Source organism: Leptonychotes weddellii, chromosome 4 (genome assembly GCF_054177405.1).
Source record: "Leptonychotes weddellii isolate Sample4059 chromosome 4, ASM5417740v2, whole genome shotgun sequence".
In the NCBI taxonomy this organism is placed as follows: Eukaryota; Metazoa; Chordata; class Mammalia; order Carnivora; family Phocidae; genus Leptonychotes; species Leptonychotes weddellii.
This window is the reverse complement of record NC_138372.1, coordinates 395,807-423,432: the sequence shown is the minus strand read 5'-3', so window position 1 is coordinate 423,432 and position 27,626 is coordinate 395,807. Positions and strand designations below refer to the sequence as shown.

The 27,626-nt window shown below is 65.1% G+C and overlaps 4 protein-coding genes across 11 annotated transcripts; 2 read left to right on the top strand and 2 right to left on the bottom strand.

Moving 5' to 3' along the window:
• Positions 1 to 27: 27 nt before the first annotated feature.
• Positions 28 to 3,545, top strand: MXRA8 (matrix remodeling associated 8). Of its 3 annotated transcripts, none has more exons than XM_081817287.1 (9): positions 33 to 472; positions 589 to 894; positions 988 to 1,089; positions 1,179 to 1,649; positions 1,822 to 1,980; positions 2,160 to 2,199; positions 2,288 to 2,364; positions 2,474 to 2,554; positions 2,675 to 3,545. In XM_081817287.1, the coding sequence occupies exons 1-9, from the start codon at positions 397 to 399 to the stop codon at positions 2,680 to 2,682; spliced, it is 1,320 nt and encodes a 439-aa protein (XP_081673413.1). In that variant the 5' UTR covers positions 33 to 396; the 3' UTR covers positions 2,683 to 3,545. The 3 variants fall into 3 exon arrangements, with proteins under 3 accessions (XP_081673414.1, XP_081673413.1, XP_081673412.1); XM_081817286.1 differs by having other exon boundaries at positions 37 to 472; positions 2,717 to 3,545; XM_081817288.1 differs by lacking the exon at positions 988 to 1,089 and having other exon boundaries at positions 28 to 472; positions 2,717 to 3,545.
• Positions 3,546 to 6,514: 2,969 nt separating this feature from the next.
• DVL1 (dishevelled segment polarity protein 1) lies at positions 6,515 to 17,979 on the top strand. 3 transcript variants are annotated; one of them, XM_031027125.2, is made up of 16 exons: positions 6,516 to 6,801; positions 11,479 to 11,548; positions 11,669 to 11,790; positions 12,040 to 12,143; positions 12,386 to 12,524; positions 13,036 to 13,129; positions 13,218 to 13,287; positions 13,380 to 13,519; positions 13,599 to 13,675; positions 13,751 to 13,818; positions 13,966 to 14,118; positions 14,778 to 14,909; positions 14,989 to 15,156; positions 15,231 to 15,437; positions 16,123 to 16,162; positions 16,671 to 16,810. In XM_031027125.2, exons 1-15 carry the CDS (start codon positions 6,632 to 6,634, stop codon positions 16,131 to 16,133), a joined length of 1,725 nt encoding a protein of 574 aa, XP_030882985.1. In that variant the 5' UTR covers positions 6,516 to 6,631; the 3' UTR covers positions 16,134 to 16,162; positions 16,671 to 16,810. The 3 variants fall into 3 exon arrangements, with proteins under 3 accessions (XP_006732480.1, XP_030882985.1, XP_006732481.1); XM_006732417.3 differs by lacking the exon at positions 16,123 to 16,162 and having other exon boundaries at positions 6,515 to 6,801; positions 16,671 to 17,979; XM_006732418.3 differs by lacking the exon at positions 16,123 to 16,162 and having other exon boundaries at positions 6,517 to 6,801; positions 13,966 to 14,043; positions 16,671 to 17,979.
• TAS1R3 (taste 1 receptor member 3) lies at positions 17,977 to 23,415 on the bottom strand. Its single transcript, XM_081817268.1, is given in 12 exon segments — positions 17,977 to 19,037; positions 19,039 to 19,224; positions 19,226 to 19,775; positions 19,949 to 20,051; positions 20,189 to 20,396; positions 20,398 to 20,422; positions 20,501 to 20,658; positions 20,660 to 21,080; positions 21,083 to 21,097; positions 21,100 to 21,617; positions 21,732 to 21,858; positions 21,899 to 23,415. Coding segments are annotated over 12 exon segments (2,691 nt in total). The 5' UTR covers positions 22,077 to 23,415; the 3' UTR covers positions 17,977 to 18,835.
• A 252-nt stretch (positions 23,416 to 23,667) lies between these two features.
• Positions 23,668 to 27,625, bottom strand: CPTP (ceramide-1-phosphate transfer protein). 4 transcript variants are annotated; one of them, XM_006732419.3, is made up of 3 exons: positions 27,485 to 27,625; positions 25,558 to 25,692; positions 23,668 to 25,328 (listed from the first exon to the last, which is right to left on the bottom strand). In XM_006732419.3, exons 2-3 carry the CDS (start codon positions 25,677 to 25,679, stop codon positions 24,806 to 24,808), a joined length of 645 nt encoding a protein of 214 aa, XP_006732482.1. In that variant the 5' UTR covers positions 25,680 to 25,692; positions 27,485 to 27,625; the 3' UTR covers positions 23,668 to 24,805. The 4 variants fall into 4 exon arrangements, with proteins under 4 accessions (XP_006732482.1, XP_030882987.1, XP_081673392.1 ...); XM_031027127.2 differs by having other exon boundaries at positions 27,421 to 27,573; XM_081817266.1 differs by having other exon boundaries at positions 25,558 to 25,756; positions 27,421 to 27,541.
• Position 27,626: the final 1 nt, after the last annotated feature.

Here is a 27,626-nt window from a genome sequence, read left to right as displayed (position 1 = left end):
CTATGCCTTGCCCTATGTATCTCCTCCATCTGGCTATTCCTGAGTTGTATGCTTTGTAATAAACTTGTAAATGCAAAAAAAAAAAAAAAAAAAAAAGAGGTGTCATTAACGGGGCACCTGGGTGGCTCAGCTGGTTAAGCGTCTGCCTTCGGCTCAGGTCACGACCTCAGGGTCCTGGGATCCAGCCCTGCCTTGGGCTCTCTGCTCAGGGGGGAGCCTGCTTCTCCCTCTGCCCCTCCCCCCCTTTGCCCTTGCATGCGTGCTCTCTCTCTCTCTCTCAAATAAATAAAACCTATATATGTATATAAAGAGGGTGTCATTAACACCCACCTCAGCAAGGACTATAATGGACCCAGGCAGCCAAGTGGGGGGCCCGGGGCTGGGTGGGTGACCTGGATGCAAAGGCTCAGGTCATCCCCTCCCCAGTGCGACTCTCTTCTTCTTCTAGGTTCTGCTGTCCTTCTGTCCTCAGGTTAGTGACCACCCTCCCCTGGAAACCACAACAGTTCCCCTCCTCTGTTGCCAGGCCCACCCTACACTTTCTCCTTGGGTCCTATTCCTCCCCCAGTGACTCCTCCCCCCCCCCAGCGCCCTCAGGGCCCGTGCCAGCCGCCAGCTCCGTGGTGTCCGAGTCCACCGTGAGCTGGGCGGCGGGCGCCCTGGCCGTCCTGCGCTGCCAGAGCCCGAGAATGGTGTGGACCCAGGACCGGCTGCACGACCGCCAGCGCGTGGTCCACTGGGACCTCAGCGGCCGCCCGGCCGGCGGACCGGCCCGCAGACTCGTAGACATGTACTCCGCGGGCGAGCAACGCGTGTACGAGCCCCGCGACGGCGGCCGCCTCCAGCTGCCGCTCTCCGCCTTCCGCGACGGCAACTTCTCGCTGCTCATCCGCGGTAAGGGGCCTGGGCACCGCGGCGGGCGGTGCAGGGGCGGGGTGGCGCGGGCCGGCTGCACACCTCACCGCCGGGCTTTCCGCCGGCTCGCAGCGGTGGAGGAGGCCGACGCAGGCCTGTACACCTGTAACCTGCACCACCATTACTGCCACCTGTTCGAGACCCTGGCCGTCCGCCTGGAGGTCACGGACAACCGTGAGTGTGCCCCCCACCCCGCCCGCCCCGGGACGCGCCCCTGCGGGCTCCCTCCCCGCCCGCCGGCGCTGACCCACCTGCACCCCCAGCCCGGGAGGCCGGCGTGCACAGGGACGGCGAGAAGGAGGTGCTGGTGGTGGAGCGCGGCTCGCCCGCGCTGCTCACCTGCGTGAACCAGGCGCACGTGTGGACCGACCGGCACCTGGAGGAGGCGCAGCAAGTTGTGCACTGGGACCGACAGCCGCCCGGGGTGCCGCACGACCGCGCTGACCGCCTGCTGGACCTGTACGCGTCGGGCGAGCGCCGAGCCTACGGGCCGCCCTTCCTGCGCGACCGCGTGGCGGTGGGGGCGGACGCCTTTGCGCGCGGCGACTTCTCCCTGCGCATCGACCCGCTGGAGCCAGCTGACGAGGGCACATACTCCTGCCACTTGCACCATCACTACTGCGGCCTGCACGAGCGCCGCATCTTCCACCTGAGAGTCACCGAGCCCGTCGCTGAGCCGCCCCCGCGGGACTCGCCGGGCAACGGTTCCAGCCACAGCGGCGCCCCTGGCCCAGGTGCCGCGGGGCCCCTCCCTGTCCCCCTCCCGGGCCTGGGTGTTAGCCGAGGGGAGGCCCCCTCCCGTCCATGCCTTCCTGGGCCCCGCGCCGCAGGGGCGGCCTGGATCGGGTGCACGCCTTGTGGGTCCCGGGCGCGCTCCCTGACACCGCCCCCGCACGGCCCGTGCAGATCCCACCCTGGCGCGCGGCCGCAGCGTCATCAACGTCATAGTGCCCGAGGGCCGCGCCCACTTCTTCCAGCAGCTGGGCTACGTGCTGGCCACCCTGCTCCTCTTCATCCTGCTGCTCATCACCGTCATCCTGGCCACCCGGCAGCGTCGCCGCGGAGGTGAGCTGGGGCTCCATCCCGCACGGTTGAGGCCAGAGCTAGGAAGCCTTCCCTGACCAGAGGCGGGGTGTGGGGTGCGGTGGCTTGAGCAGAGAGTAAGCAGGGATGGGAGGCTTCCTCAGGGCTGAGGGAGCTGGGGAGGGGGTGAGACTGGGCCCAACATGAGTCTTCCTCCCCAGGCTACGAATACTCCAACAAGAAGTCGGGGAAGTCAAAGGGGTGAGTGCCCCCTCCAGGCTCTCCTGGGGACCAGACCCCCACCCCCACCCCGCTCTGCTCTAACTGCCCACCACCCTCCCACCTCCAGGAAGGATGTGAACATGGCAGAGTTTGCTGTGGCCACAGGAGACCAGGCTCTTTACAGGAGTGAGGACATCCAATTAGGTGAGGGATGGCCCCAGAACCAAGGTGAAGGCTGTGGCTCCCAGGCCTGAGCTAGGGGAGGCACATCTCTGGGGTGGGGGGGCCTCACCCTGCTCTTTCCCTGCACCAGATTACAAAAACAACATCCTGAAGGAGAGGGCTGAGCTGGGCCACAGCCCGCTGCCCATCAAGAACATTGACTTGGACAGGGGTGAGTGACTAGGAGGGCTGGGCCCATACCTCACCCACCCACACTCACTAGCCAGCCCCAGGGGCAGGAGTCCCTGGGCAGTCCTGCTAGATGTCTGCCTTGTGTTTACCCCTGTGACAGAGGGATAGAGGGCAGACACCCGCCTGTTCCCCTGGCTTCCAGAGTTCCGAAAGGAGTACTGCAAATAAGGTGTTCCTGGGCTCCTGGCTGGGCCAGCAGCCTTGCCAACTCCTATCTGTCCATCTTGGAGGATGACCTCCTGACCCTCATGTGGCTCACCCGACCCCCTTCCAGCGGCTGGTCCCGCTGTCCTGGAACTTGGCCTGGACTGGCACAGAGCAAGGCTGTCTCCAGACCCTTCTCCCGGGAGCCATCCCAATCCTCACAAGCAGCAGCGGGCTCTGGGATTCTGCTGGAGCTGCAGCTGCCCCTTCACCAGCCCTCAGCAGGTGCCTGCTGGCTCCCACACTCACTGGTGGTCCTGCCCCTCCCCCAACCCAGGCACAGCCCTGCTGATGTTCACCAGTCCTTCAGGCTCTCCTGGCCCCTGCCACTATGGGCTGGGGCTCAGTGCGGCTCTTGGAGCTCAGGTCAGCCTCAGGGCTAGCACCCTGGCCCCTTCTTCACCCCTTTCTAGGGGGAGCCTACGGCTGGGATCTGAGGATTGCACACTCCAGGCCCCAGACTAATTCCCCTCTGCTCTGTGTTGGGCTACCTGGGGCTTCTTCTCTGCCTTCCACCCTATTCCAGCTTTGTTTCCAGCAAGTGCCTTGACAGTCACTGGGCTCCATGTGACTTTTGACTCTGACCCCCCTCCCGCAGCCCCTCCTTGGGCTGGAGTCTGGGGCTGGGACCTCATTTGGCTTCTGTTTTGCCTGAGGACAGGGGAGGGGTAAAGATGGTTCTAGAGTGGCTTGTGCTGCCACCCCCAACACCCCACATTTGCTCCTGGGAAACTGCCACCATCACAATAAAGACTCCATGATTTTTAGACTTCGCCCCAGGTATGCCTCTGTGGCTCCTACTTCATATCCTGGGGGGCAGAGTCTGGGCCTTGGGAACCTCGAAATGCTTTGCTTCATCTGAAGCCCTGCTGTCACCACCCATTTCTTTGAGTGGAAAGTCTGAGTCCAGGTATCCTGGGAAGAGCAACATCCGGTCCAATCCTATGGCACTATTCCTGGTTGTAAAGGAGTTCTAGATTCTCTTCTGAGGGCTTATTTGGACGTGGAGGGGGGGAGCCTGGACATGCTCAGAGGACAGCCCTCTGAGAAGCAGATGCCAAAATGGGATTAGATGTGTGAGGATAAAGCGGGGGAAGCAGGAGTAGGCACCAAAGGCTTGTGAGGGGGATGGGAGGGGGCTGCAGGAGGAAGAAGCCCTTGTGTTTCCCCAGCCCTGACCCCATCCCCCAAAACTCTTCCAGGGCAGCAGGAAGCGGGAAAGGATGTCTGTCACCCTGTGCTGGAAACCCTGGGGTGGTGTGTGGAGAACATGCAGATTATGTCTGGCTGAATTAGGGGCACAAGCCAGCCACACAGGGCCAGCAGGTGACCTGGCATCGGAGCTCCCACTCTGGGGAAGTGAAAACCCCGGGGCGGCTGTGAGGAAGGCCCAGGACACGCACGTGAAGGGAGTAAAGTCAAAGGATGTGTTACTTACAGATCCCAGGACAGGGGTGCGGTGAGCAAGGCTTCAGAAGGGCAGTTCTCCATTCCAGATCAGGAGAGAGACAGCAGGGTAGCATACTCCTATTACTTATAAGGTGGTTGGGATGGTGGTCACTAATTTTTTGTAGGCTCAATTCTGAGTGGTCATTTTAAAAGATACCGCAGGAGACACAAGGCAGGAGTTTGTGGTGGGCATCCTAGGTTCAGGCTTTTATCTGAATGTCCAGACTCTGGATGTGAGATGCTCAGACAGCACCTCAGTGTGGCTGTCTCCTCACTACACACCTGCAAGGGTCCCACAGTGGCAAAGGCAGGGAGGGAGGCTGGGCCAGGGAGCTGTGGCTTGCTTGAAAATGTGCCTCCCTCCCAGCCTGTGACCCCTGGCCCCACAGTAGCTGCACTGCTCGGACCACAAACTCACTCCCCGTTGCAGTGTGCCTGCCTGACCACAGAGTCAGCTCTGGCCTCTGGCTACCAGCCTCTCTCATAGGACTTGGGCAGCCAGGTGAGAAAGAGAGGCCTGAGGAGGGGGGGGGGCAGAGCACAGATGGGGCATCAGACCCTACATCTGTGAGACCAGCAGTCATTCATGTCTGGCCTGGGGGATGCTGGTCCCCTGGGAGCTCTCAGGGTGGGGCCTGTCTCCCTCCCCTAGACGCCCAGCAGAGAGCCAGCCACTACCTGGCTTCCTCAGATTACCTCTGGGGAAACCGAGACCCAAGGGGAGACGGTGCAGGCTTTGCTGAGCGGGTGCCCACCTCACAGAGCCCTGTCCACTCTCCCCATCAGAGCCTAGGGGGATGGAGGTCAGCGCCCTTGGCCTAGGCTGACCTGGGGATGGTCCCTAGCCTGGGCTCAGGGGCTTTCCCTCAAAGTCTGGCTCTTCCAGTCAGTGGTGGACTGATGGGCTTTTTCCTGTGCTGATCCACTGCCCAAGGATGGTCATGACTAGGCAGCTAGGACAGCTCCAGGCTCCAACCAGCTTCAGGGGGAGTGCTGGGGACAGGTCGCAAGGGGCATCATGCATCCTCCACCTTCATCACTCTTGGGTCCTATCCTAGAGACTCTCCTGTTCTTCACTCTCACCAATGTGGGATTCTCTCTACTGGCCTCAAGTCTTCCTCCTGGGATGGGGGAGACCCTCCACCTCCAGTGCGGTCAGCGTGTGGTTGGAGCCTCCACAGCCCGAGGGGCGCTGCTCTGGGTCTCCCCTGGTCCACACAGGACCCCAGGCTGGTGGATCGACAGAGGCGGTGGTGGGGGTGGGGGTGATCTTCACCTGCTGCCAGCACCACCTTCCCTGGGCACCTCTGTGCACACGTGCGTGCGCGCCGTTGCAGGTGACCTCCGCTGTTACCTTCAGCCGCACATACACATGTTCACACGCACCCCGCCTCCACGCGAGCACCCGCAGGCACTTGGCCCGTGTTTCGCGGAGCCTCCGTGGGGCCCGGTAGAGGGCGCGCGAGCACGCAGTGGGCGCCGGGGCGCAGAGACCGAGTTGTCTTTGGCTCCCGGCCCGGACCGAAGTATCCTCAGCTTCCCGTGCTGCCCCCCTGCTGCCCGCGGATGTGACCAGGGCGCCCCCCGACTTTGAGCACCACGGACCCCGGAGCCCTCCGGTTCTCCGGAACCTTCTGGGTTCTGTAGTCGACCCCTGGGGGCCTCGGCGGGGGACTTGGCGTTGCCTGGGGCGGGGTCTCCCTTCTGACAGCAGGGCTGCTTCCGGAGGGTCCTCAGCCGCCTCCCTCCGGGGGACGCGCCCCTGTCCGCCCACGGGCCGAGACCCTAGGCCCAGCAGGGGCTACGGCCCGAGCACATTGTGGGCGTCCCCGCGCGCGGGGTCGGGCACCCGGGGCCCGAGGCAGGGGTCAGGGGCGGGGCCCGGGAGAGCGGAGGGAGTTCTGCGCGGGCGCCGACACCGCGGCCCCGCCACCCACGCGCACACCCCGCCCTCCAGCCCTTCCGCGCGTGCGCAACCCCGCCTCGCGCTGCGCCGCGAGCGGCCCGATGACGTCAGGCCCCGCCCGCTCTCGGGCGCCCCCCGGCGGGCGCGCTCAACCCGGGGCCGGCGGTCCCTTTAACTGCGCGGCCCGAGGGGGCGGCGGCGGCGGCGGCGGGGCGCACGGACGCAGCCGGGCCTCGCACGCCCTCCCTGCCTGCGTCCCCGGGCCGGGGCGGATGGGCGGCCGCAGGCCGCGGGGCAGCAGCGGGGGCGCGAGCGGAGCCGGGGTCGGCGGGGCGGGTGGGGCCGGGGCGGCCGGGCGGGGCGCCGGGGGCCTGGTAGCGGCCGGGCGGGGAGCGGCGGGCGGGCGGGCGGGGCGCAGGCCGGCAGCGGGGAGGCGCCGGCGTCCGAGACCCGGGCCGGGCCGGGAGCGCCGCGCAGGCCCCGCGCCGCCGCCGCGCCATGGCGGAGACCAAGATCATCTATCACATGGATGAAGAGGAGACGCCGTACCTGGTCAAGCTGCCCGTGGCGCCCGAGCGCGTCACGCTGGCCGACTTCAAGAATGTGCTCAGCAACCGGCCCGTGCACGCTTACAAATTCTTCTTCAAGTCCATGGACCAGGACTTCGGGTCAGTGGGCCGTGGGGGCCTGTGCGCGAGGACGGGTGTCCGCACCTGTCCGCGCCCGGGCAGGGTCTTGGGGGAATCTTGGGACTGTGACCGGGGCAGTGCCTCCGCTCCCTGGGGGTGCTGTGCGTCCAACCTGGCTGTGCCCTGAGCTGGGGACGCATGGGGCCCTGGCTGCCTGTCCAGGAGCCTGAGAGCGCTGGACGGTGGGGAGGCGAGGGTCCTGGTTTCTCTACCCACTCTGGGCCTGGGCCTGTGTGGCAGAGTGTGTTTGACTTGCGGGTGGTCAAGGTCCGTGGCCAAGGGTGAACTGAAGTCCCACCTTGGCACTTGTCAGACTCAGGGTCCCACTGCCTCCCTTCTGTGGAGGGCAGGTGCTTATAGGGCTGACCTGGAGAGCTTGTGATTCATGGGGCCTGGAGTCAGAGGAGTGTCAGCGGGGAAGGTAAGGGATGGGGGCAGGGTCGTAGCTGCCTAGTGGGTTCACTGTAATTAGTATGGGGGAAATGAGGTGATCTCAACGGGCACAGATTTGTCTATTGGAGTCTGCAGAAGTTTCCAGAGGCTCAAGACAGCCTCTCTCTGGATCCCTCCTCCAGGGTCCTGAGGATAGGGCAGAGATCAAGGATCACTGGGGACTATGGGTTGTCACTCCACCTGCCCCTGCCTGAGGGTTGCTGTCTGTTGGGTCCCTATTCTTGTTGAGCCACATAGTACTTGGGTTCCTGGGAGCAGCCTGGGCCATCTGCTGACTCCAGCAGCCTCTGGGTCAGTGTCCCCATGTCCAGCCTTAGTGGTGGCTGTCTTGGCTGAGGGGACTTCCCGCCTGCACTGGGCAGGGCCTCTGGGACAGTGAGCTGGAGGCTGGCTGTCCGCTTGAAGCTCTGTCCGAGGCCTGACCCAGCACAGCCATGGGTAACTTGAGTCCCCAGCTCAGCAATGCTGTGGGGGGTGGTTACTCAGAGGCCTCATGGGCTGAGCAGGTGTGCCTGGCCGCCCTCAGGGAGTCTGTGTCCTTGTGTGTGACTGTGTCTCGGGACTTTGACATTGAGGCCATTTCCTGGATCCTCTGATTTGCATGGACCCTGGGCAGCCCCAGGTTAGGTCAAGCTGGGGCCATTCAGCAGTTCTCTTGGGGGCCTGAGGGAAGTTTGGACAATTAGACTTTCTTGTTCTCCACCACCACTAGGGAGAGGCAGAGAGGGAGCTTGTGTTCTCCGCAACCCTGGGTGGGCTGGGGAGCGGCCCGGCCCCACCATGAGAGGGGTACCCTCAGATCAGGGGCTGTGAGGACCACCCTGGTGAGCCTGGGCCTGCTGCCCCAACCTACCATCCCACTGTGGGCCAGGCCTTGAGTACCCCGAGCCTCCGTTCCTGGCCATAGTTGGCCACCTAGTAAGGGAAAGGGGAGTCTGAGGTGTGGCCACCTACTCTGGGCCGGGTCCCACTCCCATCTTTGGCCAAGTGGGTGGGGGGGTCCCGTGCCTACCTCCCACTTTTCCCATGCAGGTCACGGCAAAGCTGGGGAAGGTTCCTGGGCCTATGGCGGGTTGGCGCAGTGGTGCCAAGCTTTGGCTTTGGTGAGCGGTGGTGCAGGGAGGAGTCTGGGCCCAGCTTTTAGACTGTGAGGCAGAGGTCGGAGTCCCTTGATATCAGGGCTGCCTTGCTGATTCCAGGCCTGGCTAGACTTGGCACTTAGCTCATCTGCCTGGCAATGGCCCTGGTCCCTCCATCTCTGGGCCAGGAGTTCCGGTCTCTGAAGCCACCTGCCTGTGGGCCATGTGAGGGCTGCAGGGCAGGGAGTGGGGGCTGGGCCTGACCCAGCCTGCCTGGGTGAGTGCCCACTCTGCCCTTTGCAGCCGGTCTGTCTGGGGTCAGTGCCCCCAGTGGTGTTGGGAGAGTCCAGACAGGTACCTTTGGAGCTCATGGCGGGGTGTAGATGGCTGGGACCCGCTTGCCCTGGAGCCTGCAGAGCTTCAGCCTGGGGGAGCTCTAGGGTCAGGAGGCGGGGGGGAAGGGGCAGCCAAAGGCATGGTGGGAGCTGAGGATCCCTGACTTGTGGGGGCACAAGGGGGGGGGTCTCTTAGAGATCTCCCCTGTCATGTATGAGCTTGCTCTGCCATCATCCTGCTTCATGGCGGGGAGGTCTAGTGGGGGAACCCTGTGCCTCTGGGGACCCACTGGCAAGGGTTGCCCTGTGGCATGCTCTGGCCTCTGGGAGTCCTGGGGGTCCCCCTGTGGCTGTGCTTGGCTCTAAGGGCCCTGCTCTGAGCAGATTCCTTGCCAGGGCGAGTCTGCGGCGGCGGCTGGCGGGCGGGGCCGGACAGCCACAAGTTTGAGGTTAACCGGGATCTCGCCAGGAATTCTGAGGTTGGGAGCATGATGCCAGTGGGGTGCCCCTGGGTGGCCACCCCTAAGGGCCGGTGGAGACTGCTTCTGAGGTCTGCTCTTCCACCTGGTGAGGCCTGGCCCAGGAGGGAACCCCAGGAGGGAACCCCAGAACGGTTTGGCGGCATTTCCCCCAGGCTCCACTGAGGCCTCCCCTGCCCTTGTCTCTGCCTGTAGCTCCCGGAGATTATGCTGGCCAGCGATGGGCTTTCCTGAGGAAAGCACCTGAGCCCTTGTCCTGGAGGCTCTGGCGCCCCCCACCCTCATCTCCTGGCTGTCTTGGCCTAGCTGGGTGGGGGTCTTGGTGTCCAGGCTTCAGATGGAGGGGAGGATGTCCTGTCGTGCTGGGTTGGGGGACTTGGGTTCCTCAGGCTGGGGGCGGGGCAGGGGAGCAGGGACTCTGGGCCCTGGGGGCTCATTTATGCAGGGGTAGGGGGCACAGAGGCTCGGGCAGCCCTGTGATTGGGTGATTGGTCATCTGGAGGCGCTGGCCAGGTGGGCAGTCCACCCCTGGGGGGGCCAGGTGGGCCCTGTGGTGTGAGGGCTGGGGAGCTCCTCTGCCTGCCTGGGGGTGAGTCAGAAAGGGCGGGGGCTTGGGAATGGCAGAGGAGGCTGGGCCACCCGGGCTGAGAAACAGGAATCGGGTCCCTCCCGAGTCTCGGTGGCTGCTTTCACTCAGAGACGTGCTCTCGCCTGCCGGGCCCCCAGGAGGGCTTGCTGCATGGCTGGCTGTCGGCTGCGGCTGGCAGAGCCCCAGGTGGTGCTGGGCCCCCTCAGGTCTTCCTGTGGTGGCCCCCTCTTGTGGGGACTTCAGCTGAGTGCTGGGCTGGGTCCCGGCCTCCCCGGGGAGTTCAGTTCTGTGGGGCTGTGGTGCCTGCGTAAGTTGGGGCAGCAGACACGGGGGCCTCTCTTCCTGTTGGGTGTCCACCTCGCTGCCCCTATGTGGCTGGCATGCCGGGGTGTGTCTGAGGGGCTGCTGCAGGGTGCAGGCAGCATGCCCCCCCTGCCCTGGCTGGCCCTGTCTTTTCTGTCCTCTGAGGCCTGGGTGGTGGGTGGTGGACCTGGGCCTTGCTCCCCTGGGGGAGTAAGGGATGCCCAGGCTGTGGAGGCCTCCTGTTGCTGCCCAGGACTGGCAGAGTCCAGGCGTCCAGTCTCAACAGGTCACAAGGCTGCTTCCTGCCGGTTCTCCTGGCTCCTGTTTTTCTCCTGGGCCCAAGTCCCGGGTGTGGAAATCCCGCTGTGTTGGGCAGGGCTGGGCTCCAGCGGGGTAGGGCATCGGGGTGCCTCCTGCTGCAGGCCTGGCCCTGCCTGCCCTGATCCCTGGGCCTCAAGGGGACCACAGTGTGGGGTGCGTCTGGGCCATAACCATTGCCCGCCCTGCCCCACGGCCCCTCCCCGGCTGCCCCTGCGAACCGTGCTAGCGGCTGTCCTCCTCAGGCCTTTGAATCGGACAGCTGACCCATCCCCCACCTGTGTCTGACCACGGCATCGTCGGCTTCCCTCCCAGTTTGCGTTGCTTTGGCTCTCTGTGTCCTGCCTGGGTACCTTCCCCACCCCCAACCGACCTAACTGGGGGCGGCATCAAGACACCAGCCAGGGGCTGGATGCTGGGCGTGTGGCTGCTGGGGTTTGCTGGCCTCTGGGGCTGGGGCTTCTCAGTGGGCCCAGCAGCCCTGTGCCTGGCTGTCCTTTCAGGCCTTGAGTTGGGCTGTTGTAGAGAGTGGGGTCTGCTTCTGTCTCCTCGGCCAGGTGGACGGGGCAGGAGGGCAGTGGCCTGCCCTCAGTGTGCACGTACGGGTCTGCATGCAGTCCCATCTTAATCTGCCTGTGTTCACGTGGTCTGATTGTTCTCACGTCTGTATCGAGGCCTGCTGTGAACTGGGCCCTGTTCTGGGTTGGGGCCAGGTTTGGGGGGTGGGGAGGTGGAGGGAAGAAGCCAGGCAGAGCCCTGCTGTCATGGATCCACACTCCGTGGGGCATGTAGACACAGAGCAAGGCAGATACTTGCATTATAGGGTGTTATAGGAGGTGACCCTCTGCTACTGGAAGGTCTGGAGTTTGGACCTCCCTCTGACCTGGGCCCTGGAAGTGGTCTGCAGGAGGATGACAAGGGTCCCCGGGAAGGGATTGCACCAGGCAGGGGCATCCACACAGACTGATATCTGGGCATGTGGTTGGATGGCCTTGGCTGGCATGCACCCTGGACAAGAATATGGGGAGCTCTTCCCTCCAGGGCCCACCAGTGGGAGCCATCTCTTGTGCAGGTGGTCTCACGGCACTGTCTGCCCACAGGGTGGTGAAGGAGGAGATCTCCGACGATAATGCCAAGCTGCCCTGCTTCAATGGTCGTGTGGTCTCCTGGGTGAGTCCATGGGGTGTTGGCAGAGGATGCTTGGCTAGGGTGGGGGCTGGGCTGGGCTGGGTGGGTGGGGGCTGGGCCTGCAGGCTGGCGGTGTCCCTGAGCCATTCCTGTCCTCTGCAGCTGGTCCTGGCCGAGGGCGCACACTCAGATGCAGGCTCTCAGAGCACTGATGGCCACACAGACCTGCCCCCACCTCTTGAAAGAACGGGCGGCATCGGGGACTCCCGGCCCCCCTCCTTCCAGTAAGGACTGTGTGTGGGGGGCTGAGCCTGGTGGTCCTGAGGGGCCTGCTGCCTACCAGGCCTGTCGGGGGAAGGGGCGACTAACCAGGGACCCGTGGTCAGTAGAAACTGGTCAGTGGAGGAGGGGCGGGCAGAGAGGCCCAGTCTGGGCAGGTGAGTGGGTGGGAGAGGAGGCAAGGAGCTGGGAGGGTGTCGCACGCAGTGTGGGTGGCCCAGCCTGCCCCAGCCCACCCCATCTTGTGGGCACAGCCCTAATGTAGCCAGCAGCCGCGACGGGATGGACAATGAGACTGGCACGGAGTCTTTGGTCAGCCACCGGCGGGAGCGAGCCCGACGCCGGAACCGCGAAGAGGGTAATGAGGCCCGCACCCTAGACTTGCCCGGGCCCCCATGGTGCACCCTCTGACCCTGCCTACTCCCAGTTACTGCCCCCCCACCAATGGGGGTCCCAGAGTAGAGGTCCTAGGCCTGTCTGCCCAGGACCCCAGGGACCCCCCCAGCAGCCCCACAGTCACCTGGCCGGCTCCCAGGTCAGTTGGTGCTTGAGGCCACACAGGGGACCCCACAGCCAGCTCCCTTCTTGCTGTCCCCACAGCTGCCCGGACCAATGGGCACCCAAGGGGGGACCGGCGGCGAGACCTGGGGCTGCCCCCCGACAGTGCGTCCACCGTGCTGAGCAGCGAACTTGAGTCCAGTAGCTTCATTGACTCGGACGAGGATGACAACACGAGCCGGTGCGTGGGTGTGTGTGCGTGCGCGTGGGTGGGTGTGCCCCGAGATGTGTGTGCACAGGTGTGTTACAGGTGTGCGTGGACTCACATCCAGATGTGTATGCGAGTGTGCAACAGGTGTGCATGCCGTCCCGTCACGTACGGGTGTGCAGGTGTGTACGGGGTGTGAGTCGATGGGCGTGTGCACGCGTGGTGTGGAACAGGCGTGTGTGCACGCACGTGCTGGCCTCCTCGGTGTTTGTGTCTCCGTTTTGGCCGAGCAGGGCTGCACATAGCAGTGGGGTCCGCACGTGCCGTGTGCGTAGGGCCGTGTTCAGCCCGGAGCTGAGCCTTCTCCTGAGCCAGCTCTACCCCAGCTCTGTGTCCCACAGCTGGCCCGGCTAGGGTGGCGCGGGACCCGACGCCCATCCTGTGCGCTCCCTTCTTGTGTGTGGGGCGGGGTGGGGTGCCCTGCTCTCCACCCTGCCGCAGCCCTGCAGCCTCTGGCCTGGCCCCCGACCTTCGTGCCCCCCAGACTGAGCAGCTCCACGGAGCAGAGCACGTCCTCCCGGCTCATCCGAAAACACAAGCGCCGGCGGCGGAAGCAGCGCATGCGGCAGGCGGACCGTGTAGGTGGTGTAGGGGGCAGCCAGGCGCGGGGCGGGGTCCGCCCAGTGAAGCCCCTGCCTCCGTCCCCTCACTCGCGTCCCTCCGCAGGCTTCTTCCTTCAGCAGCATCACGGACTCCACCATGTCCCTGAACATCATCACCGTCACTCTCAACATGGGTGAGGCCTCACTGGGGTCCCCCGGGGCGTGCAGGGCCCCTGGGTGGGGTGCACCCCCACAGCAGGCACCTGCTCACCCCTCGCCCCTGCAGAGAGGCACCACTTCCTGGGCATCAGCATCGTGGGCCAGAGCAACGAGCGGGGGGACGGTGGCATCTACATCGGCTCCATCATGAAGGGCGGGGCCGTGGCGGCTGATGGGCGCATCGAGCCGGGCGACATGCTGCTGCAGGTGCGGGGCTGTGGGGAGGGACTGGGGGGCCGAGGGGCCGGCACCCCTGCCCCGCGACGCTGAACCCCTTGCCCCCCAGGTGAATGACGTCAACTTCGAGAACATGAGCAACGACGACGCAGTGCGTGTGCTGCGGGAGATCGTGTCCCAGACGGGGTGAGGCGTGGCGGGTGGGCGGCATGGGGCGGGGCCCCGTGGGGCCTCGCCCGTGTGACCTGCTGCACCCCACAGGCCCATCAGCCTCACGGTAGCCAAATGCTGGGACCCGACCCCCCGGAGCTACTTCACCGTCCCGAGGGGTGAGTGACCCTGCAGGGCTCCTGGGCGGGGGGGTGAGGGCGCTCGCCCCGCCTGAAGGTCCTTTCCTCTGTGCCCCGTGCTCCGTCGTGCGCTACCATCCATCCGTCTGTTTGTCCATCCGTCCATCACCACCCGGCGGCCACCAGCTGACCCGGTGCGGCCCATCGACCCTGCCGCCTGGCTGTCCCACACGGCGGCGCTGGCTGGAGCCCTGCCCCACTACGGTACGAGTCCCTGCTCCAGCGGCATCACGCGCACCAGCTCCTCCTCACTAACCAGCTCCGTGCCTGGCGCCCCACGTAAGTGGCAGCTCAGGAGCGCAGGGAACTGAGGCACCAGGGCGAGGGGCCTGGCCGAAGTGCCCGCCCCGCACGGTCACACTCAAGGGCCGTCCTGCCGTGTGGCCAGGGCGCACACGTGGATGGACGCTGCTGACACACGTGTGTGCCCTCGTGCACACCCTCCTTCCAGCCAGCTGTCCGTGTGGTGGGACTGAAAGTTGCCCAGACGGGCCAGGCCAGCCCTGGGGCCCCTCTCTCCTGGGGAGGAGAGGCAGTGCACGCGGGTGACCCCCACCCGGCTTTCCTGCGGCTAACATGACTAACAGCCCTGAGCTAGCGGACGGGGAGGGGGGAGGAGGCCTCTCCCCGTGGGGCTCAGGGTGGGGCTGGCCTCACCTGGGCTTGGGCCCAAGATCCTGATGAAGCATCTGCAGGGGTAGGGGACAAAGGCTCAACCCCCCCGACCCACCCCTGCTCCCCGCCGCTGTGAGGGTCCATCCTGTGGCGGGATCGGACCCTGCGGTCACCGGATGGCCTCACGGTCTGGGCTCCAGGACCACAGACCCGACCTGGAGCCTGGGCCCTGAGATGGGCTGCCGCAGCGGGGCCTGCAGCCCATCCCAAGGCCTCCCCCTGCCCTCGGCTGCTCAGGGCTGAGGGGGCGCTGCGCCTTACAGAGCTGGAAGAGGCACCTCTGACGGTGAAGAGCGACATGGGCGCCGTGGTGCGCGTCATGCAGCTGCCCGACTCGGGCCTGGAGATCCGGGACCGCATGTGGCTCAAGATCACCATCGCCAGTGCCGTCATTGGTGAGGGGCCCGCCGGGCTGGCTCCGGGCGGGCGGGTGCGCCCCCCGGGCTCTGTGCCCTGATGCGTGCTCCGGGCCAGGGGCGGACGTGGTGGACTGGCTATACGCACACGTGGAGGGCTTCAAGGAAAGGCGCGAGGCTCGCAAGTACGCCAGCAGCATGCTGAAGCGCGGCTTCCTGCGGCACACGGTCAACAAGATCACCTTCTCGGAGCAGTGCTACTACGTCTTCGGGGACCTGTGCAGCAGTGAGTGGGGGCTGGGGGGCGGGGATGCCCAGAGGGCCTGCCCACACTGCCCTCACCCACCCCCCCCCCGCCAGATCTCGCAGCCCTGAACCTCAACAGCGGCTCCAGTGGGGCCTCGGATCAGGACACGCTGGCCCCACTGCCCCGTCCGGCCGCCCCCTGGCCCCTGGGTCAGGGCTACCCCTACCAGTACCCGGGCCCCCCGCCCTGCTTCCCACCCGCGTACCAGGACCCTGGCTTCAGCTATGGCAGCGGCAGTGCTGGGAGTCAGCAGAGTGAAGGTGAGAGCCTGCTGGGCGCCCAGCTCCCCGCTGTCCCCGCCGCCTGGCTCTGCCCTGCGTGCCCACCCCCTCTGCCCCATGCGCTCCGCCCTGCTCTGTGTCGAGGCCCTGGGTGAGCTCCTTCTGGGAGGGGTGAGTGGTTCAGGGGGATGGGGAGAGCCCTGCAGACTTTGGGGGGGGTGTGCGTGTGTGTGTGTGTCGGGGGGTGCTGGTGTTCCAGGCGCAGCAGAAGCAAAAGGCCAGGAGATGGCATGGGCAAGGACGGCAGAGAGGTCCCAGGCCACGGTGGAGGACAGACCTTGCCCCCAGCACCTGCAGCCCGGCTGGGAGCTGGAGGTGGACAGTCCCACAGACAACTGTGGACCCGCCCTGGGATGTGTGGAGAGCTGAGCAGGAGGATCGAGGGGCGTCCCCGAGGAGGGGACTTGGAGGAGTGGCCTGAGGCTGTCAGTGTCACTGAGGCCAGGGGGCAGAGGTCAGGCAGCTAGCCCAGTAAACCCAGACAGGGATGGGAGAGAGAGGAGAGCAGGTCAGAGGGCAGCGGTGCCCCAGGGGAAGCTGTTGCTGGGCGCCTGTGGACCCTGGACAGGCCCAGCTGGTGGCTGCGTGCGCCGTAGGTGGGAATGGGTGTCCGGGCCGGGCCTGCTGTGTAACTCGTGCTATCCCTTGCTTTGTGCTGAGCAAGCCTTAGACTGAAGGACTAGCGGAGTGGACCCTCCGGGCCGGTAAGCTAGGGTCCTGCCCGGCGTCCCTCTCGGCATGTTCCCAGCCAGCTGGCCTTCTCAGGCTCCCCGCTCTTCCTGGGAGCCCAGGACGGGGGCTGAGCTGAGTAGCTGGCCAGGGCCTTGGGGCTGGACGGAAGGTGGGTCTTGGGGGTGGGGGGGATGCCCAGGATGGCCGACGGGAGCACCGGGCACACAGGGCCTCACTTGTGCGTCAGGCTCTCAGCTGCAAGATCAGGCATTGGGGTGAGATGGGGGGCACTGAGCTGGCCCCAGAGTGTCCCTGCCTGCCTGCCACTGCCCGCCCCCGCCCCCCGGCCTGCTGCAGCTGTTCTCGCTTCTCGGAGTGGGGCCAGCCCTGCTCTCCTGTCTGCATGGCTGCCCCCCCCCCACCCGCCCTGCTTGAGACTACCAGGTTCTGCCCCTGGTTGCCCTGGCAGCGGCTGGTCGTCCTGGAAGTGACGTGGCCTGACACTGACCATCTCATTCCTCTCCCTGTCCTTGACTCCAGGAAGCAAAAGCAGTGGGTCCACCCAGAGCGCCGGCGGGAGCAGCCGGCGGGCACTGGGCCGTGAGAAGGAGCGCCGGGCGGCTGGAGGCGGGGGCAGCGGCAGCGAGTCAGACCACACGGCACCGGGCGGGGTTGGGGGCAGCGGCTGTCGGGATCGTCCAGCTAGTCAGCTCAGCCGGGGCTCGGTGGCCGCCCCGGGGCTCCCCCCATCGTATCCCTCAGCGAAGGCGTACTCGGTGGGGGGGGGCCCGCCGGGGGGGCCGCCCGTCCGGGAGCTGGCCGCTGTCCCCCCAGAGCTGACGGGCAGCCGCCAGTCCTTCCAGAAGGCTATGGGGAACCCCTGTGAGTTTTTCGTTGACATCATGTGACTGAGGAGAGAGTGCCTTCGGCTCGGCCCCACAGTGGGGGAGCCGGTGGTCCTACCCACTCCTGCAGGAGGGCACACCGCCTCTGGGGCTTCTGTGGGCTTGCCTTACTGGCGGCTGTCCTGGGTCAAGCAAGCCTGTGCGTGTCTGCACACAAGGGGTCGTGTCGGGGCACAGGCCTGGAGGGAGAGTGGGAGCAGGCTGGGCGAGGAGCTGAGGGCAGCCCAGGCCACCGTGGTCTCAGTTCGGCAGTCCGTCCATTCTTGTCTGGAGCAGCTTGTGTCCGTGCAGACCCTGTGCCCTTGGGGTGTGCCTCAGGGACCCCCACGTGCCTACAGAGCTGTGCACAGGGCCCCAGACTAAGCTGAGAAGAGGCTGCTGGGCCTGGGCCCCCTGTTGGCCCAAGTCATAGGCCCCACCACTTTTGCCTGGGCTGGGTTGGCCCTTCCTGAAGGGGGAATCGGAGCCCCCAGGCCCCTCTGTGGACGTCCGGGGTAGGGATCTAATTTATTTATTTATTGCCTGGCCTTGTGTGCTCTGGGGGAGGTGGTGGCCAGGTCAGCTGTCCCCCCACCCACCGGGTCTTAGACTTAATGCAGGGACACAGGTCCTGTCGGAAAGTGGGAAGGGTTGGTGAGGGGAAGATGGGAGGGGACGTGCTTCAGCTGGTGGTGGTGGGGATGTGACAAGGGGCAAGGGGCCCGGGTGCACACAGCTGCTGCAGGGGCAGGGTGTGGGGAAGAGGGGGTAGCCAGCCCACCCCTCCTTGCTGTCCTCGGGTGACTGCCCACCCACTCACGCCGCTTCCTTCCTGGCGTTTCTGGCCTGCACACATTTGCGCTGTAGATACTGTATCAAGTCGGGAGTGTCCGTCCAGATAGTTAATAGAGCTGCTTCTGTGTAAATGCTATTTTAAAGACTAAAAAGCATTTAATTTTATGGGACTGATGTGTGGCCTGTGTCTCTTCTCTTTTGCTGGGTACCTTAGAAGGCTGGGGTGCGGCTGTTCTCTGGGTCCCTGGTCAGCGCCAGGCTCTGTCCCCGTGCTGGCTGCTGGCAGGGTCCTTGGCAGCTGGTCCTCTGTCCGTGGTGCTAGCTCCTGGCTCCAGGGGTCTTGGCTGTGGATGCTGGCCTTGGTGCTGACCCCCAGGACTCTGTCCTCGGTGCTGGTGGCCATCTGACCCCATTTTACCCGCTCGGGCTGGGCCACGGAGAGAGGAGGAGCTTGGGTGTGCGCCCCATCCCCTGCCCCCGCAAGTAGGCCTCTGCTCTGTTCATCATTCCCGTCCCACTCTGGGGCCCACGATCAGTCACATGTCCCTGCAAAGGGGTCAGAACAGCTCCCATCACCCACCAACCTCCCTTCCCTGTGATGCTTGGATGGGGTGCTGGCTGGAGGCTCCAGGCTGGGCCTGGCCAGGCAAGTAATGCCCAGCTTGGACTTCAAGTGATCGGACTGGGGGCTTTCCTGAGCTCTCGGCATGAGCTACAGGAGCCCCAAGGAACCTTTTTATGGGCCTCTTTCTGGAACAGTGGGGCTGGATCACCTGGGTTGGCCCTGGCCAAGGCTTGGCTAGGACAGATACAGAGCTGCTCTCAGGCCCCAGGTGGGTATGAGGCCCTTCGTGAATGCTGCAGGCCCAAGGATCACTGTGGTGTCAAGGTCAGCAGTCAGCCTGCAGTCAGGATCTAGAGCTGGGGTGGTCTCAGCAGCTGGGGTACAGTCTGGGGGTTGCTTCATAGGAACTTGGTTTGGGGGAATCTCAACTAAGTCTGGGTTCACTGGGTGAGGTCACTGGGTCAGGGGTCACTTGTTTTTGCCCCGAGTCTCCTTTCCCCCGGTACACTGCTGCCCTGCCCTCTAGCATTATCTCCCAGGAAGAACTCAGGGGTGTTGAGCTCCAGCCCCCGCAACAGCAGGTAGCACTTGGGCAGGTGGAAGGTGGCCAGGATGCCCAGGGCGCAGAGGAGGATGGCGCCCATCTGCACGTGCACATTGGCAGAGGGGCACAAAGGAGATCCAGGTGACGAAGTAGGCCAGCATGGCAAAAGTGAGGCCGCGGGCGCCGTTGTAGTGGTCTGGCCGGCTCTGCACCAAGAAAGTGCCCAGGAAGCAGAGGAGGGCCAGCGTGGCATTGGCATGCCCCAGGCCGAAGCTGATCCAGGAGCGCACGCGGCATGCACCAGCGCCTTGTGGGCAGCACCCACCAGTCCGTCACCACCTCCGGTGGGAAGACCGCCAGGTACCAGGTACACAGTGCCGCTTCCGCCAGCAGAGCGAGCAGCACCACCAGCCAGGCCCGGGGCCCCTGCAGGCAGCCACGCAGCTGCTCTGCCCAGCTGGGTGGCAGCTCCGAACCCACAAATATCTGGGCCGCCTGCAGGAAGAGTGTGCTCAGGCAGCCGGCGAGGGGAAGGTGGAGCAGGGGCTGCTGGGACAGGCAGCTGGCCGGGCCTGGCTGGCCGGGGAACAGGAGGACGCTGAGGCAGACGAGGCCCAGGCAGGCCAGGCCAAAGCAGGCCCGTGGCCCGCCTGAGGCCTGAACCAGCGGGCTGTCCCAGGACCAGATGAAGAGCCCCAGGGCCGCCCGCGCCAGGCCCAGCGCCAGGCCCAGCAGTATAAGCAGTACCAGCATGGCTGGCTCCCCCCACGCCAGGATCGTGGGCCTGCGGGGGAAGCAGCGTGTGCTCTGGTCTGGGGACCACTGGTCCTGGTCACGCTGGGTGCAGAGGAGGTCATCTGTGGTGTGGGACCAAAGAGGGGACACGGGGGGGGGCACGGGCTCCTCGGCCTCACTCCCACCCCACTTGCTCTGGCCTCAGAGTTGGCCTTGGAGCCGGGACACGAGGCCCTGTGGGTCCCTGCCCGCCCCCCCCGTCCTCAACTTGTGCAGGCCTGGGAGAGGGGCTCACCTGGGCTGCGCTGGTAGCTGCCGGCCTTGCAGTCCACGCGGTCGTAACAGCAGGAGCGGAAGCCCTTCACTCAGCACTGCTGGGAGCACTGGGATACGGGTGCCTGGCACGGGGCCTCGGGGCTCAGGTTGTGCTCAGCCGGGTGCACTGCCCAGACCTGGGGATGGTCCCCCCCCGCAGCCCCTGCCCCGGCAGAGCCAGAACTTGTTCGTGGCGGGGGGGAGCACAGCTGGGGCTCACCTGGTCCCCAGGCGTGTCCCAGGGCAGCTGGGACTGCCAGAGCTCCAGGCGGCCATCGAAGGCTCCCACAGTGTGCAGCTTGGGCGTCGGGTCCTGCCACACCCACAGTTTCAGGTCATAGTCCATGTTCACGTTCCCGCTGGTATCGAACCGCAGCTCCGGGCCGCGAGCGCGGAAGCTCGTGTTGTACACGTTCTCCAGGAGCTGGTGGGTGGGTTGGAGCCAGTGGGGGCGCTGGGCCAGTAGCTGCCTCCAGCGCACACTCCCCGCTGAAGCTCCTTCTCGGGAGTGCCGGGGGCTCCCCGCCCTTACCTGCCAGGGCTGCACAGAGCAGCGTGTTGTGGAGGGCCTGGGCCACGGCGTACACGGCCGCGTAGGCAGCGAAGGTCTGGGGGTGCAGCAGCCCCGCAGATATGTTCTCCAGCGTGATGTGGTCACACTGGGGGCAGCGTGGCCCCACCACGTGCTCTTCCAGGCTGTTCAGCGTCCAGGGAGGCGCAGAAGGCGGGGTCGGCAGCCAGGGCCAGGCAGGTCCACACGTAGGATGGGAACGCGGGCATCGGGGCGCCCTGCTGTAGGAGGCCGAGCACGGTGCCCACCTCAGCCATGCCGGGCAGTGTCATGACCAGGTCCGAGGTCAGCCAGGCCTCACTGGCCACCCACACCTTGGGCGAGAGCCTGCAGTGGATGCTGTAGCTGAAGAGGGTGCGGGCGGCATGGGCGGAGGAGAACAGCATCACCACCTGCACACTGCTCTGGTTCACCTGGTGCAGCAGGTCCTGGACGGTGCCCAGCCGCAGGCTGCCCGCGTGCGGCAGCGGCACCAGGCTCTCGTGCGCAATGCAGATGCCCCTGGCGTTGGCCAGGCTGGAGAAGAGGCTCAGGCCCTGCGGCCGTACTCATCACTGCCACGGCGGCCACCCAGTTCCAGCCGAGCTCCTACAGCAGCTCCACCGTCACCACCGCCTGCACGCGGTCGCTGGGCACCGTGCGGAAGAAGGACGGGAAGATCTCCCGGGTGCTCAGCCGGTCAATGCTGGCACCGTAGCTGACCTGCAGTGGCCGGGAGGCAGCTCCTGATGCGGGGCTCCTGTAGGCAGGGCCAGTGGGGGTGGGTGGGGGGCGCACCTGCGGCATGAGGAAGAAGCTGAAGAACACGCCGGGCACGAGGGCGAGCTCGGATGAGTGGGGTCCGGTGACAGCCAGCACACGGGCCTGGTACTGCGTGTAATTGCAGTGGGCGGCAACGTCGCAGCTGCCTGCTCTGGCCATGAACATGAGGCTGGGCTTCATGGCCACCATGGGCTCTGAACACGTGCCAAAGGGGTCGTAGCCCAGGTGCAGCCCCGGCAGCAGGGCAGACCCGTTGTTGATCTCCTCCACAGCCATCTTCATGGCCAGCGCCCAGAGCAGGCCAAGGGACGAGAACCTGGGGCCACACAGGGCTGCGGGTGGCCAACACCTCGTCCCCACTCAGGAGCACCCCGGACCTGAGCCACCTCCACCCTCGTCACCCCTCACTCCCCACCCCTGGCATTCCTACCTGGTGCACACGGTGGCACTGGGTTGAGTCCTGTCGCAGAGACCTGCATCCTCGGCTGCGCCCAGGGGGAAGAGCCCGCCCAGCACGTAGTCCCCTTGCATCCTGAGCTGCTGGGATAAGCAGCTGGTGAATGCTGCAGGCCCAAGGATCACTGTGGTGTCAAGGTGGGGTGCCTGCTCCGAGGCCCGAGAGAGCCATGAGGCCCGGGAGAGTCAGGCCTGGCATGGCAGGTGGCGGCTTCCAGCAGGGATGGCAAATGAGAGAACTGGGTGGGGGCCCTGATATGATGACTTGGGGCAGGGGAGGGCAGAGGATTTGCTTAGCAAAATCCTCACCTGTCCTCATCTGCCAAGCCCAGGGGCCCCTGGGGACACCCTTGCTTTCCTGGGCCCTGTAGGTTTGTGCTCCTTGGACTCTTTTATCCTGATGTCACCCACCCACAGGCTCTCTGGCTGACAGTGACCTGGGCAGGCAGGCTCTGAGCAACCACTGACCATGATCTTGTTACCTGCCTGTGCCCAAGCCCCTTTGCACCCACCCCATTCCTGGAAAGGAGGAGGGACACTCAGGACTTCTCCGCCAGAGGATCCTGGGGTCTCTAGCTGCCTGGGGGAGGTGCCAGTGCCCCGAGGAGTAGGTACAGAAACACCTCTTCCAGCCCTGGGGAGGACTGTTAGTAGCCGGGGGTTAGGGGTGAGGGGTGGGCCGCAGGGGTGGCTCCACCTGCAGGCTCAGGGGGCAGACCAGCCAGGAGGACAGCGGCCAGCCAGCCCGCCTGCTCTCCATCCTGTGGCTGGGGTGGGGAGGGCCCCAGGGTGGGGGCTGTGGCCTCCCAGCTTGTCTGAGAACAGGGCTGGGCTGTTGCCTAGAAACTTCAGAGACCCTGAGGCTGGTTCTGCCCACACCCTGCCTGGGCTCTTGACCCAGCAGGTGCCTCCCTCTGGGGACAGAGGGCACAGTTGGGCATGCAGGGAGGAAAGGCTACAACCAAATGGGCCTCTGAAGCTGGGTCAGCACCAGGGGTGTGCAGGTGAGCCCCGAAAGATGTGCCAGCAGCAGTTCCTACTTAGCCTCTGGGTGCCCCGGGGACCTGACACGGGGCTCAGGTGTGGGGGTGCCCAGTAGGCGCCCAGAGGAACTGGGGGAGGCTACTGATGCCCCTGGAGGGGAGTAGGAGCTCTGGGTGGTCTTAACCCTGGCAGATGTTTATAGGAGGTGGTCTGGGATCTGATCTCTGCCGCCTGTGGGGAGGGACCAAGCTGTGTGGCACGCTCGGGGCATGCACATACGTGTGCAGCACACACACACACTGCACCTGCACACACCACACACACACGTATGACACCTATGCCGTGCGTGGCCCCTATATGTCTGTGTGCACCCATCATGGTCATCTCCAGCCGCAGGATGGAGAGCGGGCGGGCTGGCTGCGGTCCCTGCGGGACCGGGCGAAGCGGCAGGCCTGGAGCCGGCGGAGGGGACCTGGCAGTGGACTCTGCTCTTTGGGTCTGACATTGGGGTGTCCAGGAGCACGCTGCCTGACACGTATCCTCCTTCGGTCCCAACCACTGCTGTGGCTGAGCAGCTCCCCTGCACAGGCTTTGTAGGTCGTTCTTCTCCCTACAAGCTGTGCGGTTGGCCTCAGACCTGCCCTTCCAACCCAGTCCCTTGGGTAATTGTTTTCTCACCTATAACATGGGGATAGTGACGTGGACCTTGGTGGGGGCTCGGGGGACCAAGCTAAAGGCTACACAAACAGACAGGCAGCACCCCCTGCCTCATGCTGGCCAGGACAGGCCACCCGTCCCCGTGGTTGACACTGCCCTGTGAGCCTGGCAGTAGGGCCTCAGCCCCATGGGGTCACGCCCCTCCTCCCTGCAGTAAGCAGCTGCCTGACACACACAATAGCCCCCGCTCCCCCGCCGGAGTGCACTGCTTGCTCTGTCCATGGCATTTATTGATGTTGGAAACACAGTTACACTTTCCCAGGGTCTCTGCAAGCTGACACGTATGCACATCTGCTGCACAGTGGATACGGTCCCCTTGGCATCGAGGGGCCTGAGCTCACAGTGGAGAGCCAGTAGGACAGGCCAGGCCCCCACGTGCTGGGTGACGGCTGGCCTGTCAGCTGGGCATCTGGTCCAGGCTCTCTCCATGTGCCATCTCATCCTGGGTCTCCTGAGCTCTGTGGGGCTGGGGCAGTAAGGGGCAGGCAGGAGGGAACACGGCCTCTCCCTGGGTGGCGGGGAGGGAGAGGCTAGCCCTGGACCGGCAGAGCTGTGGGCTCCGTAGAGCTCTGGGCTGTGCTGCGCAGACTCGCAGGCAGCTCCCTGGGCGGGGGGGGGCACCCGACTGACAGTGTGGCCGCGGGGGGCAGCTGATGAGAGTGCAGAGAGGCAGGGCAGGCCTCTGCTCAGGGCTTCAGCTCCTGGCTGTTGCTGTCAAGGACATGTGGGCCCCTGGCTAGTAAGGACGTGAGGGACAGGGAGAGAGCCTACACTGCCAAGGGCTGCCCAAGGGTTCTATCCCTGTCCTGGGGATGGCCAGCCTGGGTGGAAGGGCCCGGGGGTACCTGGGTATGGACACCGAGGTGGGCCAGGGATGGACAAGCACCTGCTGAATGTACTTGCTGGCAAGCAGGATGAAGTCTCTGTGCCACAGGGACCTGTGACTTGGCCCCATTTCACGACTTGGCTCACAGGCAGCGGGCAGCTTCTCCGGCTTTTCCATGAATGCTGATCCTACCCCTTCCCCGCCCTGCCTTCTGCACCTCACCGTCTGGGTGAGGCCTGATTGGACACATATGAAACTCAGCTGAGGGTAAAGCAAAGATGCCCCTGGGCAGAGCAAGGTGATAAGGGCAGAGCAGATTGCCAGGGCCCACATGCCACAGGCCAGAAGCACAGCCCGAGAGGGCCGTGCTGTGCCCGTGGCTCTGATCGGGCTTGGCTGGCAGAGGAGAGTGTTCTTCCCATTCCTGGGGCACTCACAGATCTCCATGGTGGGACTGGTGGGTACTGGCTGCCCCAGCCCAGCTCTGCAGGGGAAACCTGCCCCACCTGGCCCGCTGGCCCTTAGGGCAGATCCAGCAGGGAATGCTCAGCGTAGAGTTTCTGGGAGACATTGTAGACATGCTCGATGAAGGGCAGGGCCTCGCCCAGCATCTCCACAGCCTGCTCCGGGGACCCCACGTTCATGGCCTCCAGGAAGACCTTGCGTGTGGGCAACGCACAGAAGGCCACGGTGACAGCCCGGCGGATGATCCAGGGGTGGTAGGCCGCCAGAGAGGCGTTGTAGGAGTCCGTGCAGAGGATGGCCGTGCGGGCATCCTCGGGGCTGGTGCGCAGGCCTTCCAGGAAGAGCTGCAGCCAGCGCAGGGCACGGTGCAGCCGAAGCACCGTCCGGCAGCCCGAGTCAGGGTGGCGGGAGCGCCGCTCCAGGTCCACCAGCTGGTTGCCCACCTCGTAGGCCACCATGGACTGCAGACTGCTGTAGTGCTCCCGCTGGGGGCTGCTGCGCAGATGCTCCATGATCTGCAGCTTCGTGGTGACATCCTTGGAGATGAAGGAGAAGATGGCTCCCAGGCTGTTCAGGAACCTGCTCGAGGGGAAGTAGGAGTTCAGCCCAGGTGCAGGTGAGACCGCCCCCGACCTCCTGGGGCACACGTCCCCCTGCAGGCAGGGGTAGGAAGGCTCGGTGCTGCCGGCCAAGCTGTGCGTGAGAACGGCTGGCCAGCCCCAAGCAGGCGGAAGCTGGGTGTGCACAGCGCCTAGCACAGCACATGGGAAGCGTGGGGACCCCACAAGGCAGTGCCCCCCGAAAGCACCTGACCAGCCCCCTCCAGCCGGCGAGGTAGTGATCCAGCAGCACCTCCTCCTTCTCATTGAGACACTGCTTGAAACTGACTAAGACGACTTTCAGGTTGAAGTCCGACTCCAAGCCATCCATTTCTCAGTTCGTACTGAAACACACGGGAAGTCAGGCTGGCGGGCTGTCTCCCTTGAGTCAGCTCCCTTCCTGAGTCGCTATTTCAGGGTGGCGGGAAGAGTCACAAAGCAACTGAAAGCCCACAGTGGGCCCCATCCCCGGTCAGCCCCTTCTCCCCGGGAGCCTATTTCACTCTGCCCGGGCCACATGCTCGGACACAATGACCTGGTGCTGCCGTGCCCTGGGCCTGGAACACTCGTCCACAGATCTTAGCACGGCCCCCCGGTCACTCAGCCTGGTCAAACCACTCTGCTCTATCTGATCTACGGCAGACATCTCCACTCATGTTTTCTTGCTTGTTCATCGTTTGCCTCTCTCACCAGAGCGTGTGTGTTTTTACCAGCTGGAGAAATATCTGCTGAGTCTCTGCCCAGAGCCAAGCACCCTTCCAGGGTGGATGCCCTATGAGACAAACATCCCCGCCTATCGGGGCGTTATTCTTGGAGAAAGCCAGGAAAGTCCAACATGGTAGGTAAAAAAAGATAAGTACTATGAAAAAAGAGACAGTAGAGCGAGGTGGAGGGCCAGGAAGGGTGGCCAGCTGGGCTGGGCCCTTCCTAGTTTTACTGCTGCATCTGGGCCCACAGCAGAGACTGCAAGGTCAGCACGGCCTGACAGACACCAATCTTTTCACTCCTACTGCAGCTGAACAGGTGCCACAGAGAAGGGCGGCTGGGCCAAAGGTCTTCTACACTCTGAAGATAGCCACAAGGCCCTCCCCCAGCCCCAAGGAACCTTCGGGAAGTGCTCTAGGCCAGAGGCTTGCCCTGGATTCTGCTCACATTCATGCAGTCACTCCATAAACATTCAAGGGCCCACACGCTGAATGGGTGCCACAGAGCAACCCAGCCTCTGCCCTCCTGGGTGCCCAGGGCGGGCACTGGGGTTGGGCTCTGACGGTCCCTGGAGACTCAGCAGCATCTCACCACCCAGGATGCCAGGAGCATCTGATGGGGCCTAGTGGCTCCTGAGGCCCTGGAGGCCCCAGCACTGGGCGGAGCTCCCAGAGGTGAGCTCACCCTGTCTTCAGGTGTGGGGGACAGTCGTGCCTGGCCTCAGGAAGACGGTGCTCCAGAGACTTCCGGCACGCCCCTGCCCTCTCTCAGGGCCTGTCTTCCGTCCACTGAGCAGATGGCCTCCGAGGCCTTCAGGGCTACCTTCCTGGACACCAGACATCCTGTGGGCCTGGACTTCCTGTCTAGAACCTGAGCCAGCAGCGCAGAGGAGCTGTTGGGAGCTTTTCAGAACTTGCAAACAACAGGAAGGACACTGGCTGTGCAGCCCAGGGCAGGCAGCCTGCCAGCTCTCGGGAGGTGATGCAGGGCACCACCAAGGCTCCCCCAGGGTCAGCCTACAGCCCCAAGGTCAAGTCTCGGCAGGAGGGCTGCCTGAGCCCCGCAGCTCTCTGGCTGACAGCAGGCTGAAGGCCCCCAGAAGAGGGCACCCACCCTGGCACCCCAGGCCCAGCGGGTAGGAGTGAGGCCCTGTCCAGGAAGCCCTGCAAGTCTTGCTCGGGAAGGGAGCTCCAGGTGGCGCCGGGCTCGGACCCCGGGCTCGGGTAGGGTGGGGCCCCGGTCCTGGGCGGGTCCCGCTCCAGCTGAGGCCCAGGGATCGAGCAGGGGCCCCGGGTCCGGGGAGGCGTGGGAGCCAGGCCCTCGGCCGCCCCTCCCGCGCCTGGCCCCTTGGCGATGCCCAGACCCACCTGCCCAGTTCGGTTGGGCTCTGCTCCCCGGCCCCGGGCCCGAGCCTGCCGCCCTCCCGCTCACCTGTGCGGCCGCCACCACGGCCAGGGGACTCTCTGCTCCGCCCCCGGCCGCCTCCCTGACGCCCGGGATTGGTTGCCGGCTGCCCAATCCGGAGGCTCGACGCGTGGGCCGGCGTTTCCGGCGGGCGCACCGGAAGCTGGCG

Excerpts from the sequence above, each read along its gene's own strand:
- CPTP (XM_006732419.3), bottom strand. The coding sequence starts at position 25,679 with ATGGATGGCTTGGAGTCGGACTTCAACCTGAAAGTCGTCTTAGTCAGT. Across the intron at positions 25,329-25,557 it reads GGCTGGAGGGGGCTGGTCAG|GTTCCTGAACAGCCTGGGAG; the intron begins GTGCTTTCGGGG and ends CCCCTCGAGCAG.
- MXRA8 (XM_081817286.1), top strand. The coding sequence starts at position 397 with ATGCAAAGGCTCAGGTCATCCCCTCCCCAGTGCGACTCTCTTCTTCTT. Across the intron at positions 1,650-1,821 it reads CAGCGGCGCCCCTGGCCCAG|ATCCCACCCTGGCGCGCGGC; the intron begins GTGCCGCGGGGC and ends CGGCCCGTGCAG. Across the intron at positions 1,981-2,159 it reads CCGGCAGCGTCGCCGCGGAG|GCTACGAATACTCCAACAAG; the intron begins GTGAGCTGGGGC and ends CTTCCTCCCCAG.
- DVL1 (XM_006732417.3), top strand. The coding sequence starts at position 6,632 with ATGGCGGAGACCAAGATCATCTATCACATGGATGAAGAGGAGACGCCG. Across the intron at positions 11,791-12,039 it reads TCCCGGCCCCCCTCCTTCCA|CCCTAATGTAGCCAGCAGCC; the intron begins GTAAGGACTGTG and ends TTGTGGGCACAG. Across the intron at positions 13,288-13,379 it reads CACCGTCACTCTCAACATGG|AGAGGCACCACTTCCTGGGC; the intron begins GTGAGGCCTCAC and ends TCGCCCCTGCAG.